The 13,582-nt window shown below is 45.1% G+C and overlaps 2 protein-coding genes across 3 annotated transcripts; one reads left to right on the forward strand and one right to left on the reverse strand.

Moving 5' to 3' along the window:
* The first annotated feature begins 3,933 nt into the window (after nt 1-3,933).
* Nucleotides 3,934-9,788, forward strand: ampd3a (adenosine monophosphate deaminase 3a). The gene is made up of 15 exons (XM_053866538.1): nt 3,934-4,000; nt 4,375-4,613; nt 4,684-4,861; nt 5,164-5,326; nt 5,397-5,616; nt 5,693-5,822; nt 6,010-6,204; nt 6,277-6,408; nt 6,480-6,643; nt 6,714-6,840; nt 7,588-7,751; nt 7,832-7,952; nt 8,198-8,371; nt 8,463-8,573; nt 8,643-9,788. Exons 2-15 carry the CDS (start codon nt 4,399-4,401, stop codon nt 8,808-8,810), a joined length of 2,262 nt encoding a protein of 753 aa, XP_053722513.1. The 5' UTR covers nt 3,934-4,000; nt 4,375-4,398; the 3' UTR covers nt 8,811-9,788.
* lyve1a (lymphatic vessel endothelial hyaluronic receptor 1a) lies at nt 9,593-11,381 on the reverse strand. Of its 2 annotated transcripts, none has more exons than XM_053866540.1 (6): nt 11,214-11,381; nt 10,964-11,147; nt 10,753-10,892; nt 10,223-10,357; nt 10,078-10,150; nt 9,593-9,986 (listed from the first exon to the last, which is right to left on the reverse strand). In XM_053866540.1, exons 1-6 carry the CDS (start codon nt 11,293-11,295, stop codon nt 9,941-9,943), a joined length of 660 nt encoding a protein of 219 aa, XP_053722515.1. In that variant the 5' UTR covers nt 11,296-11,381; the 3' UTR covers nt 9,593-9,940. The 2 variants fall into 2 exon arrangements, with proteins under 2 accessions (XP_053722515.1, XP_053722514.1); XM_053866539.1 differs by having other exon boundaries at nt 9,593-9,989.
* Nucleotides 11,382-13,582: the final 2,201 nt, after the last annotated feature.

The following is a 13,582-nucleotide window of genomic DNA, read 5'->3' on the forward strand; positions in this document are numbered from 1 at the left end:
ATTCGCCCTGTGAAGCATCCACCTAGCTTGTGTGAGAACTTCCCTCCAACAGGTCTTTAAAAAACGTTGCATTCCCTTCGATTAAATGAGACGATACAATAAAGGGCACGTCGAATTCGTCAGGAAGCAAAGAGATTAAAAAAACAAAACAAAACAAGCCATCTACTGGAGGATGAAGTGGGGATAAAGGCTTCTTAATGGAGAAATGAATAAGGTTCTCTATTAAACAGGTAATCAAACACAAAGTAACATCTGAATACAGGGCGTCAGCGAAAAGCACTTTCCATGTCAGTTGCGTTGCACCAACCCAGCAGAACATGAACCTCTTACCATTTTTAAAACTTCTGCAGCAATTCTGTTTTGCGATCTTGTGTCATGGCTCCGCTTCCAGGCTCCGAGTCCTGGTTTTGCTTCTCTCCCTCTGTTCCTTTGGCACACGGCTGGAGCCGATTATCCCCTGATTACGGTCTTCAAGAACACCTGGGCTCCAGCAACGTGTGCCAGATCGTCGTGTGTTTGTTTCCTGCCACTTCTCGTAGTCCCTGTGTGTTTTCCACGTTCCCTGTGATGTTTCCTCTGACTCCGGTGTTTTTTGGACTTCTCGTTCCCTGTGGTAACTCCTGGTTCTCGTGTCACTCCCTGTGTTCGGCTCCTTTTGTTTTGTATGCAGCTAGCTCGTTTAACTCCTGGTTCTTATTGTTTCTGTCTCTGATGCTAGCTAGCTCTTTTCTCCCGGTTCGGTGACGCTTTCTGTTTTGACCTTTTAGTCATGTTTGTGCACTTCTGTTAGTTTACATTCTGCGTTTGCTCTGTTTCTTCCCGGTTCGGTGACGCTTTCCGTTGTGTTTTCTTGTTTGGTTAATTATTAAATATTATTATAACTCGTTCCTGCCTCAGTGTGACTTTCACCACTCGCGTTTGGGTCCAGTCTCCACGTCCTCAATACGTGGCTCCCGCTCCTACTTCCAACTTCCCTTGATTCGTGACATTACGATCTGGCCACCAGTAAATATGGACCCAGCAGTGGTGAAAGGCTGGCAGGACGACCTAAATACTCGGGCCGCCCGTTTAACCAATTTAGAGAGGACTGTTCAAACCATATATAAGATGTTGGACCTTATTTCTGAGGCAGTTACACGGCCGCCTCCCGTGGACTTGGGCGCGGCTCTCAAGCCGGCGCCTCCCGTGGTCTCCGGCGCGGCTCTCAAGCCGGCGCCTCCCGTGGACTTGGGCGCGGCTCTCCAACCGGCGCCTTCCCTGGTCTCCGCCGCGGCTCTCAAGCCGGCGCCTCCCCTGGTCTCCGCCGCTGCTCTCAAGCCGGCGCCTCCCCTGGTCTCCGCCGCTGCTCTCAAGCCGGCGCCTCCCCTGGTCTCCGCCGCTGCTCTCAAGCCAGCGCCTCCCCTGGTCTCCGCCGCTGCTCTCAAGCCGGCGCCTCCCCTGGTCTCCGGCGCTGCTCTCAGGCCGGCGCCTCCCCTGGTCTCCGGCGCGGCTCCTAGGCCGCCGTCTCCCGAACCCTCCTGTGCGGCTCCTAGGCCGCCGACTCCCGAACCCTCCTGTGCGGCTCCTAGGCCGCCGACTCCCGAACCCTCCTGTGCGGCTCCTAGGCCGCCGACTCCCGAACCCTCCTGTGCGGCTCCTAGGCCGCCGACTCCCGAACCCTCCTGTGCGGCCCCTAAGCCGCCGACTCCCGAACCCTCCTGTGCGGCTCCCAAGCTGCCGTCTCCTCCCGAGGGCCCCTGTGCGGCTCCCAAGCTGCCGTCTCCTCCCGAGGGCCCCTGCGTGGCTCCCAAGCCGCCGTCTCCTCCCGACGACTCCAGCGTGGCTCCCAAGCCGCCGCCGCCCAAAGACTCCTGCACGACTCTCAAGCCGCCGTCTCCTCCCGAGGGCCCCTACGCGGCTCCCAAGGCGCTGCTGCCTCCCGACGTCTCCAGCGTGGCTACCAAGCCGCCGCCGCGGCCTCCCGAAGACCCCAGCTGTGACTTCCCACCCGCCACCTCCCCAGGACCCCAGCTTGTCTTCCGGCAGCCCGGCTCTTCCAGTCGCTCCAATGGGCCTCCTCCTCCCCTCGTCTACGACGACCGTCCATCCAGGACTGGTAGAACACCAAGAGGTGTTCTTTAAGGGGGGGTACTGTCATGGCTCCGCTTCCAGGCTCCGAGTCCTGGTTTTGCTTCTCTCCCTCTGTTCCTTTGGCACACGGCTGGAGCCGATTATCCCCTGATTACGGTCTTCAAGAACACCTGGGCTCCAGCAACGTGTGCCAGATCGTCGTGTGTTTGTTTCCTGCCACTTCTCGTAGTCCCTGTGTGTTTTCCACGTTCCCTGTGATGTTTCCTCTGACTCCGGTGTTTTTTGGACTTCTCGTTCCCTGTGGTAACTCCTGGTTCTCGTGTCACTCCCTGTGTTCGGCTCCTTTTGTTTTGTATGCAGCTAGCTCGTTTAACTCCTGGTTCTTATTGTTTCTGTCTCTGATGCTAGCTCTTAACTCCCGGTTCGGTGACGGTTCTCGCGTCTCTTCCTGTGTTCGGCTCTTTTCTTCTGTTTGCTAGCTCTAACTCCCGGTTCTCGTGTCTCTCCCTGTGTTCGGCTTCTTTTGTTCTGTTAGCTAGCTTTTTGGAGTTCTCTGTGTTGAAGTGCCTGAGTCAGTGTTTTCTTCCTGTTTTTGCCGTGTGCTCCCTGGTTTCTTTTGTAGTTTTCTCCCGGTTCGGTGACGCTTTCTGTTTTGACCTTTTAGTCATGTTTGTGCACTTCTGTTAGTTTCGTTACTGTTTTTACATTCTGCGTTTGCTCTGTTTCTTCCCGGTTCGGTGACGCTTTCCGTTGTGTTTTCTTGTTTGGTTAATTATTAAATATTATAACTCGTTCCTGCCTCAGTGTGACTTTCACCACTCGCGTTTGGGTCCAGTCTCCACGTCCTCTTTACGTGGCTTTAGCTCCCTCGTCCCTTCGTACACGTGACATTTTGGTTTCATTGGTGTTTTTACTTTGTGTGATCTTTGCACCAATAAAGTGAAAGATAAAAAAAAAAACTCTGCAGCGGAGGAACGCAATACTGAATGCTCATGTTGATAAAAATACAGAAACAAAGATCTCATTGGACAGTTATGAGGAGAGAATAGCCTACTTGAAGTCTGAGTAAGAGGAAAGAACATGGAGATACAGTGCAGTGCCAGAAGACATGGAAGCTGGGAACTGAATTGAGGCGAAGGTGGGATACAAAGAGGAATTTGTTATCTACTCTGCACAGAGGATCAGGAAACATCACCGTCAATTGATCAGACCAGGAATACATTTGACCACAACTACCCACAACAGTTTCTAATGACAGGAAGACATGAGTGGCAATGGGAAAGAAGTGAAGGCAGAGGCATTGCATTCTATTGCAACAGATGGTACACCATGACCACTGTCTCATTGCAAGCAAGGAAGAGGAATGACTGAGAGCTACACGATCAGAACAATTCAGTCAAATAATGTGAGCAAGACGAGTAACAACATGGTCAAAAACATGAATGATTCATTCACATTCTTAAAGTAACAGCATTCGTGCTATTACTGTATTTAAAATCAGAGACACCTAAAGCAGAGTGGGAAAAGAAAATTCAAAAATGGGGGCACAAATGTGAAGAATTGATCTCTCTGCTCCTTTTCTATCACTCGGATCAAGTGGAAATGAAAGTGTCCTCATATGTATGTTTGACATGAGATTAAATAAATAGTCATTCATTCGTAAATCATAAAATATCTTGTCCAGCTTGTGACGTCTGCAACTGCGTCCGTGAGGACAAAACCTGACATGCATGGGTTCTTCCAAATGTTGCCTTTGATACTCAAAGGTCCAGCATGATGTGCCTTTGTTTTCTCTTACTTCTTTGTTCCAATCAAAGACTGACGTGATGCCCTGCAACTCTAAGACTATAAATATGACGAGTCTCAGCCTGTCAGCAACTTCATTTTCATCCGCGCAGAAAGTCAGTTTCTCAAAGGAAAAGCACAACAGGTAAAAATGGCCGCTCTTGTTTGCAGATCTCTGCCCTGCAGGTGGTGGTATAGCACCATGCTGTGTGGTCAAAGTAGACTTAGGCCCTTAATATAACATTAATACAACATTAATTTAAAGTTAACACCCTTTTGAATGTTGATATATTGGGCTGTGTCAAGCAGATGTCTTTCCAGAGAACAGAGATGTAACAATTATTTCAAAATGTTTCCACTAGAACAAGCATTGGTGCAGATGAAAGACAATCACACAACTTTTTTTGTGTTTGCCTGACAGACATATTTGTGTTTTGATCTGTTCACAAAGTTATCGTTTTAATCGAGGCTGTTAAACATGCTAACACCGAATTGTCGTTTATGCGTGACTGTGTCCAGGACCTGCCGTGTCTACTTGCAGAAATGCCGAAAAAATTCCCCAAAATCGACCTAAGTCCAGTGGATGAGGAGACGGAGTGTCAGGCAGAGAAAGAGTATGAATCTGCCCTAAAAGAAGAGGATGATGGCTCGTCCATGTACGCGGTGTCTGCTGACTGCCCCATCGAAATCCAGCATGCCATGGAGGAGGAGATGTTCAAGGAGATGGCTGAGGAGCAGTCGGAGCAAGGTTGCAAAAGGTAGACTTCAGGGTTACGGTCCAATGCCATTTTCACTGCTCATGTCTGGCACAAACGTTCATTTATGCAGGAGGAAGAACCACAAAAAGATTCGCTCTCACACAGTGTCGCAGCAGTGCCAAGAAAAAGCAGAATGGGCTGCAACAGATGTGGATCAGATGTCTTCCACCTCCAGCTCCTTGTCCAGTGGGACTGATGGTCGTCCAGATTACCAGAGAGTGACCATCAGTGGTGACTATTGTGCTGGGGTAAGTCCCATGAACATGCATCTCAGAAGATGGTGTGAATGGACTGACTTTGTCGGACAGAACAGGCATGTCAGACTATGAATCTAAGAAGGATAAACCATAGTGTGACTCAAACTTTACATTGGAGTCGGTGTTTGGATCAGTAATTGGGTAGATTAGGATTATTTCTACAAATATATGGAGAAAGTTTAAGATGACATGAGGAAGAATGCTGGAATGTAATGAGAAAAAAAGACAGATTTCGGATGACTGCATCTTAAACAAAGCATCTGATGGATATGTGTCCCATGTTTTCACCTCAGATCACAGTTGATGATTATGAGCATGCTGCGAATGGTTTGTACAAAGCTCTGCTGCTTCGTGAAAAATACTCCAAACTAGCGTACCACAATTTCAGCGTAACCACCTCCCAGTACCTGCGCAGGGCTGAAAAACAAAAATGGATCAGTGATGATATTTTACCAGGTGAGCACAGGGGTTTTCCTGGGGATCCAATGTGTATTTTAATCTATCTAACCCTGTTTCTGGCCACCAGATATCCCCCCTTTCCCAGGTCCTGATGAGGATCCATACAGCTTGGAGGGGATACCAGAGAATCTAAAATATGAACTGAGTATGAGGGACGGATTAGTGTATGTGTTTGATGATAAGGATGCGCTTCAGGAGAACCAGCCTCGCGACCTCCCTTACCCCGACCTGAGGACGTTTGCCATCGATGTGCGTCATGTGCTGGCGATGATCGCAGATGGACCCACGTGAGACCCAAAACTAGTCAAAATCTATCGCTGAATTGAGCATTGAGACCTTTTCTCTTTCCTCTCCCATCCTCAGGAAAACATACTGTCATAAGCGACTGAACTTTTTAAGCTCCAAATTTCACTTGCACGAGATGCTAAATGAAGTCGAGGAGCTGAAGGAGCTGAAAGGCGTTCCTCACCGAGACTTCTACAATGTCAGAAAGGTTTGTCGTCTGAAGGCTTCATGTTCTCAGGCTTTGTCTTTTGGCATTTCCTCCATCTCATCCTTAACGTATGCACCCTGCCTGCTCTCAGCAATCCTCTTCATGTACTTCCATTTCTACTATTCTTGGAGTTAAACTACGGATAAGACCGACCACAATTTGGGTTAAACTTTGTGTGTTCATTCAGGTGGATACACACATCCATGCGGCCGCCTGCATGTCTCAGAAGCATCTTCTCAACTTCATCCAGAAAACGTATAAGAAGGAAGCAGACCGTGTGGTGCTGGAGAAGGACGGGGAAAAAATAACTCTCCGAGAGATCTTTGACACTCTCAAGATGGATCCCCATGACTTGACAGTGGACACGCTGGATGTGCATGCTGTGAGTGACGGCAGATAGTGAATATTATCTCATTGCTTTCATTGAAAACTCTTGCTCTGAATATGAATGCAGGGGAGGCAAACATTTCACCGCTTCGACAAGTTCAATTCGAAGTACAGTCCAGTTGGAGCCAATGAACTTCGAGAAATCTTCCTGAAGACGGACAATCTCCTGAAAGGAGAGTATTTTGCTCGCTTGGTTAAGGTAACGCAAAGGGCATCACAAGTTTGCATTGAAATAAAGACAACTTCAACTGTTTTCCCGACTGTCCACAGGAAGTGGCCCGAGACCTGGAGGAGAGTAAATACCAGCACGCAGAGCCACGCTTGTCAATTTATGGACGCTCTCCGGATGAGTGGGAGAGTCTGGCTAAGTGGTTCATTAACAATGACTTACATTCCCCGAACCTGAGATGGATGATCCAGGTGCCAAGGCTATAGTGAGTGGGAAACCTCCATGGGAAGCCGAGTCATCCTTTAAATGTTGACAATGTATCTGACGCTTTCCAGTGACATCTTCAAGGCAAAGGAAGTGGTTCCAAATTTTGCCAAGATGCTGGAGAACATATTTCTCCCACTGTTCGAGGCCACTGTGAGACCGCAAGATAACAAGGAACTGCACAGCTTTCTCAAATTTGTAAGTATAGGAGGAAGGGTCTGGAGTAGGGCTTGAAAGGTTTAGAGCAGCGTTTTTCAACCGGGAGGCCACAGAGTGTGACGTGAGTGATGATCCATGATCCAATTTCACGTCATGTGTCCGGTGATAGAGGTGGGCGATATCATGACATTAAATCATGACAATTAGAACGTGGTGACGTCTCCCTTCAAAGATTTTATTGATACTCATAGACTGTCAAGTTTGCTTTGTGGTTTAAAAGTTGGCGAAAAACTAAATGCACAGCAAAATAAACGTGCTCCAAAATGTAAAGAGAGACAGAATAATTGTTTTTATGAAGCAAGTTCAGGCAAAGAATGCTAAGGATTTGTCTGGAAACTCAAAACTACAATAAAAATATGCAAAAGAGAAGTGGTAAAATTGAAACAGTTATTTAAAGTTATCAAATAAATAAGTCATCATATATTATGGTATCATGATATATTATGGACACATTATATGGACACATTTGAAACAAATACATTTTCTGCAAATAGCCTGGCAAAATAACAGCTGAGTGTCAGTAGCTAGTTTTTCACAAATGAATGCGGATTTTCTATAGGACTTTAGGCACAAGTGTGCTTTGTCTGAGTTCCCTTTGGTGGTGAGCCTCAGGATTTTTTCAATGAACCAAGGGTGGCGTGGCTAGAAAAAGGTTGAAAAACACTGGTTTAGAGCAACTTTTCTCAAGATTGAGGTAACCTGACAAATCCGGGTGATTCTCCTCAGGTCTCAGGATTTGACTCCGTGGACGACGAGTCCAAGCACAGCAGTCACATGTTCTCTGTCCGGAGCCCAAAGCCAGAGCAGTGGACTTTCAAAGACAACCCGCCGTACAATTACTACATATTCTACTTGTACGCAAACATCATGTTGCTCAACAATCTGAGAAAGTAAGAGACGATTTATTGCCATCGATCATTCACTGTGTGCTGAACTTGCTTAAAACGGTCGGAGTGTCTGTCTCCTCCAGGGAGCGTGGGATGGGCACCTTCCAGTTCAGGCCACACTCTGGAGAAGCCGGGTCAATCACTCATTTGATCTCAGCCTTCCTGGCTGCTGACAACATCTCTCATGGACTCAACCTGAAGAAGGTGAAGAAGAGTTTGCACTTCATTCAATTTTGATATTCATTTTTGATACAGACCTTTTGCCAAGCGGTGAAATTGTTTCAGTGCTGAAAAATGTTCTTTGCTTATTTTGGGTGAATTCCAATTCCTTCCTGAATTTTCAACCTTAGTCCTCAACCCTGAACCCGTCCACTTGTCTCCATCTGATAAACATTCAGCATTAGCCAGCAGTAGTAACCGTCACACTGTGCTTCGTCTCACCTCTGCAGAGTCCAGTCCTTCAGTACCTGTACTATCTGGCCCAGGTGCCCATTGCGATGTCTCCTCTCAGTAACAACAGCCTGTTTCTGGAATACTCCAAAAACCCCTTCAGGGAGTTCTTCCAGAAGGGCCTGTGTGTGTCCTTGTCCACTGATGACCCCATGCAGTTCCACTACACCAAGGTAGGCAAAAATACATGGTCAACAAATGTTGTCCTCAGAGTCCAAAAACTCTGAGGAAGGTAGAAAAGCATGTTCTGAATTGTCTCCGCAGGAACCTCTGATGGAGGAGTATGCTATTGCGGCGCAACTGTGGAAGCTCAGCACCTGTGACGTGTGTGAAATAGCACGAAACAGCGTTCTTCAAAGTGGAATGTCTCATCAGGTGTGACATCAATGTTCAATATCTGCACGGAAGTATTCAGAATTGACTGTGACGCTTTGGTGTTGGCAGGAAAAAAGCAATTTCTTAGGTGTAAATTACCTGAAAGATGGACCTGAGGGCAACGACATCCATCGCACCAACGTGGCCCAGATCCGACTGGCGTACAGATATGAAACCCTCTGTAATGAGCTGAGCTTCATTGTAGATGCTGTGAGCTCACAACAGGACATGTCTTAGATCTGCTTTAAAACCCTGCTTCAGCCTCCTGTGGTGTCCATGAATGCACCACGTTCCAGATATATGATAGGTACTAGTACTGTAAGATTAGATTAGGTTAGATTAGATTAGACTACAATAGAATAGAATAGTAGGGTGCCTTTATTCTGCATACAGTGGGGAAAGTTTCGTTGTTACACAGTTAAAATGTACAAATGAACAGCGATATGATAGGAAGTGTCAAGACGATTTCACCGTTGATATTTTGCCAGAATATACATTACACCACACCAATGCTCTTAATCCCAGTCAAATAAAGCATTTGTCATTGCTCCTGTCAAGGCTCTTTACTATTGTCAAGTAATCCCGTACGTACCACCACTGTCCCTTAAACTGAGGCCTGGCCATTAAAATTCACCTAATCCTTGTACAATTCACTACACTGATTTTAAAGTGGGTAAAAAAATAGATCTTTGCTTGAAAAAATGGCTGAAATTGCAGCAAAAATGCCATTTTTCTTTCAAATAAAATAATGCGACTCAAGTGTCCTTTCATTTGTTTTTCATATATGAGTCAGGTAACTCTGGAAGTTGTGATCAACGTAGTACATTGATGCATCCCTGAATACAAGTTTAGTTAGTACTATGACTTTCTGCTGTTGTTGCAGTACATTATGGGAAAGTACGATTGTAGTGCGATTGACAGTCGTCATTACAACATGATGCTGTGCTGTGTGAGTTATCAAGAAATTCATTGTTGTGATGGAGGATGTGAGCAGAACAAACATCACAGTTAACACTGAACAAGTCTTCATCTTTATTTTTCCAGTTAGAATTAAACAGAAACAGCCATCGGCAACATGTCAGCGCAATGTTTGCATATTAAAAATGATTGCTGAGTGAAATATACATTTTTACATTGTAAATATATTTGAATCATTTGGACAATATGTTCTTATGTGCAATTAATGAAAATGTGCCTTGTTTATAACTCACTGAAAAATTAAATTGCATTGTAAAGTTGCATTGTAAAAAGAGCGACCACAGAGTTGCTCAATAAAAATAGAAATAAAAAGCTAGCTATTGGTTATTGATTTTTCGAGCATTGTTTCATCTTCATCATCATCGTCGTCGCCGTCATCGCTTCGCCACTCATTCTGCCTCCATGTCTTCCTGTTGGCGGTCAGTTCTTCGTCTCCTTCTGTCGTAAAACAGAACAAACCTGGTGATTTCTTTCATGGTTGTGAAAACGTGGCCTTGGCATAAGTCTGAATAACAAATCTACTTACAATTTCAAGTATACTACGACAATGACAGCGACGAGGAAAAGCCCACATCCCGCTGTGATGAGCACGGCCTTTCCTGCAGCAGATCCACAGAGCCATGTTAGATGTTCAACACGATCCTAACATTTCAATAAAGCGAGCATCTCACCTCCGGAAGAGCGTTCTTCGCTGCCCACTAACCGAGCCGACAGTTCTGCCTCCTGGAGCATCATGACCTCTGTGACAACATTCATGGACTTGACGATTACTTCTGCTGTGTCGTTGCTTGGTTCAGCGCCTTCAGCTGCATGGAAATTGAAGAGTGAGACGAAAGTGCTTGACAAATACATGCAACAATAATTTTAACCATAGTAAAAAAAACTCTGTGAACTCAAATTGTGAATAATGTTTGGCTATGTGGTAAAATGACTGAACAATGAACAAATAAGGAAAACGCTTCTCCCCATCTCCTACTTCTAAACATCATAAAATCACTTAAATAATATGAATATCATTGGAGAGAAGACAAATCATTCTTTGTCCTACCACTCGATTGATGATCTCACAAATCAATGAAAACATATGAAAGCCACAATCACATTTTTTGGGAGACAAATCAGCATCAGCATTTTTTTTTTAGACCTCCACTAACACAATGCTCCTGTTTACATGAGGAAATCAGAGTCGCTCAGCTCTTACCTGAGGAATTGTAGCAGAAAACATCAAACTCTTTGGCGACATCAGCTCTCCATGTCACTACTCCTTCCCCGCCTTGGCCGCAAATCTTTCGAGGATTGATGCGAGGAACCACTGCGATTTGTTCGTCCACCCACCCAAATCTGGCAGAAAATCCAAAACTTGGCATCATTTCTTTCCTTTACAACTCAGAGTTCCTTCAGCTTGTGCTCACCTGCAGGTCTCCAGACCCCTTTTTAGCGCCTCCTGCACCTGAGCCTTGGTGGCGATCGCCAGTCCGAGACGCTCACACAACTCCCTGGCCTGGGAGGCGTTGTAAGCATACTGAGGCTGCTGCTGGTCATCCATCCGGGTGACCTGGATGACTCCAGCCAGAGTGCTATTCGGAGCTGGGTAAACTGAAAAAAAAGGGCGTAAATACAGGGAATAAAGAGAGAAGCTGTTGTAAAAATGAAGCCACTCACGTCTGAGGACGTGTACGATATCCTCCCCATGAGCTGGAGAAGCGGCCAGCACCGCTGCAACGCAGAGCCAGAGGGTGATCATGTTGACTGGTCAAAGTAGAGAGGGATCACTGCCCAGGGTGACAAGTGTTGCAGGCTTTATGTGCCTGAGGACAGAATCATTGGGTACAGAGGTGAGTCGGTTCAGTCGGATGCAGGTTTTGGCAGAAAGTCGAGGAAAAGGAAAAGGGAAGTGCAGTTCACGGGTCACATCAAGAATCAGTCCCTGTGCTGGTGATAGAGCGAGACACAGCCACTAAAGTAAAGCAGAAGAAACAGAGAATTAAATGAAAACAAATCTTTTTTTTTTTTTTTAACAGTTAGGAAAGAAGCAATTTTTTATAGAAAGTGAAACTTCACGTGCACTCTCCCCAAATTAGAAGCCAACAATAGTGCTGACAAGAAAGCTGTGAGTGTGGCAGATGAATAAATAAATACCAAATTTTATTTATAAAATTAATTGCACTAAAGCTGAGTTAATTTGCGATTAATTGAAAATGACACACATTTTGTATCTGTTCTAAATGTAACTGAAACATAGGCCAATAATCCTTACAATGTTATGCTGACACACATCAAGTGTGGTCATAACTAAGTAGAATAACTTAACTCACATCAAGTGAGTACATATATACAAATATTCATAATAAAATCGATATATGTTCACATATATCCATATTTTATGAATGGATAATAAATGAATAAATACATTCTTGAAAAGTAAAATGTCATATTATACTTATTCTTATTCTTATTTTTATTCTTATTTTTATTTTTATTCTTATTCTTATTCTTATTCTTATTCTTATTCTTATTCTTATTCTTATTCTTATTCTTATTCTTATTCTTATTCTTATTCTTATTCTTATTCTTATTCTTACCCAAAGATTTTCTTTTGTACAATTCTCTCAGCACAGCACAAAACTGAAGCGTCAGCACACTAAATCTAGAGCAGTGTTCCCAGTATTAATGACATGGATTGATCAGGGAAGGACTGGAAGAGAAAAACAGCTCTGGACTCTGACCATCCTGTCAGTCCACAGCGATCGATGCCTGCACTCACAGTTCAGCTCCTCCATTTACACCACCACCAGAAACCCTTTGCTTCTAAACGGCTCTTATAATATTTAAAAAGATGAATCTCGTCCAAGCGGTGACAACAAAATAATAAGGCGGTGTATGGCAATTACAGTATCAAATATTTATCTATATACTAGTGTTGCAGTCGATACCTCACCAACTGAGACCAAGACATTATTGAGACAGGAGAGTATGGAGACACCAACAAGACTGAGGCATTTGGAGGTCGAGACAAGACCAAGCCAGCAGATATAAAGAGTCTCAAACTGATCCACAGATGCGCTGCACACACTGGTTAACCAATCAGGTGTCAGCTGAAACAAGCAACACCAGTCTGACAAACAAGAGTCTTCAGGCTCCTCACTGGTGTTTGGGTTTCCTCCTGCTTGGTTAGCAACAAAAACCAGCTCCAAATCTGGCCCTCCAGAGGGTCAGTTTAAGACCCATAATGAATATCAAAGAAAAAACACAACAAAACGGTCGGTCTCGACCAGTCTTGAATAGAAATGCCGAGTCGCCCAGTCAGAGGCCGAGACAAGACCCTGAAGAAGTGGTCGTGAGACCGGTCTCAGGACCAAGACTGATCTGGAGTACTACAAAACTAGTATATGTCTTAAACTGAAAAATCTATTTTTGAGTTCACGATGGACTTAGTCATGGTCGATCAAGAACTAGGGCAGCAGAAGGCTGGTGGTGATGTTTCATCACTCATCCCTATCTACATCATGGCCATGAACTCTGAGTCATCATGACTGAAAAAAAAAACCAAAAACTTGTTGGCATCAGTTGCCGGCAACAATACAGACGTGAAAAGCGACATGAAGCAGGTCAAAGCAAGAACCGAGAGAATCTTTCACGTTGTTTGATGAAATGGGTAAAGTGAGTTTATACCCCGAATATTTTTCTCTTCCTGGAACGTAGCAGTTTAAATGGATCGATGATCAATGATACTGTGCAGCAACTACTGCAAAACAAACAGTGGTGCTGGAGTGTGTTCGAAGTCTGCAGCTGGGCTGAACTCATCTCTAACACTAAAGAAATGCACCCACAGACTGCACACCTCGGTAAAGCAGCTCATTTGGTCTCCAATGGGATTGTTAGTTGTCACCATAGCCACGTCCTGTATAATGGATTTATTATTGCTGCTTGAACACACGGCGCACTGAACGCAGCAGAGCGCTTCAACTGTCTCTCAACAGAGAGAGGCAAACCATTCAATAGATCCTGAACACTGACAACCATTGCTGGTT

Source organism: Synchiropus splendidus, chromosome 5 (genome assembly GCF_027744825.2).
Source record: "Synchiropus splendidus isolate RoL2022-P1 chromosome 5, RoL_Sspl_1.0, whole genome shotgun sequence".
In the NCBI taxonomy this organism is placed as follows: Eukaryota; Metazoa; Chordata; class Actinopteri; order Syngnathiformes; family Callionymidae; genus Synchiropus; species Synchiropus splendidus.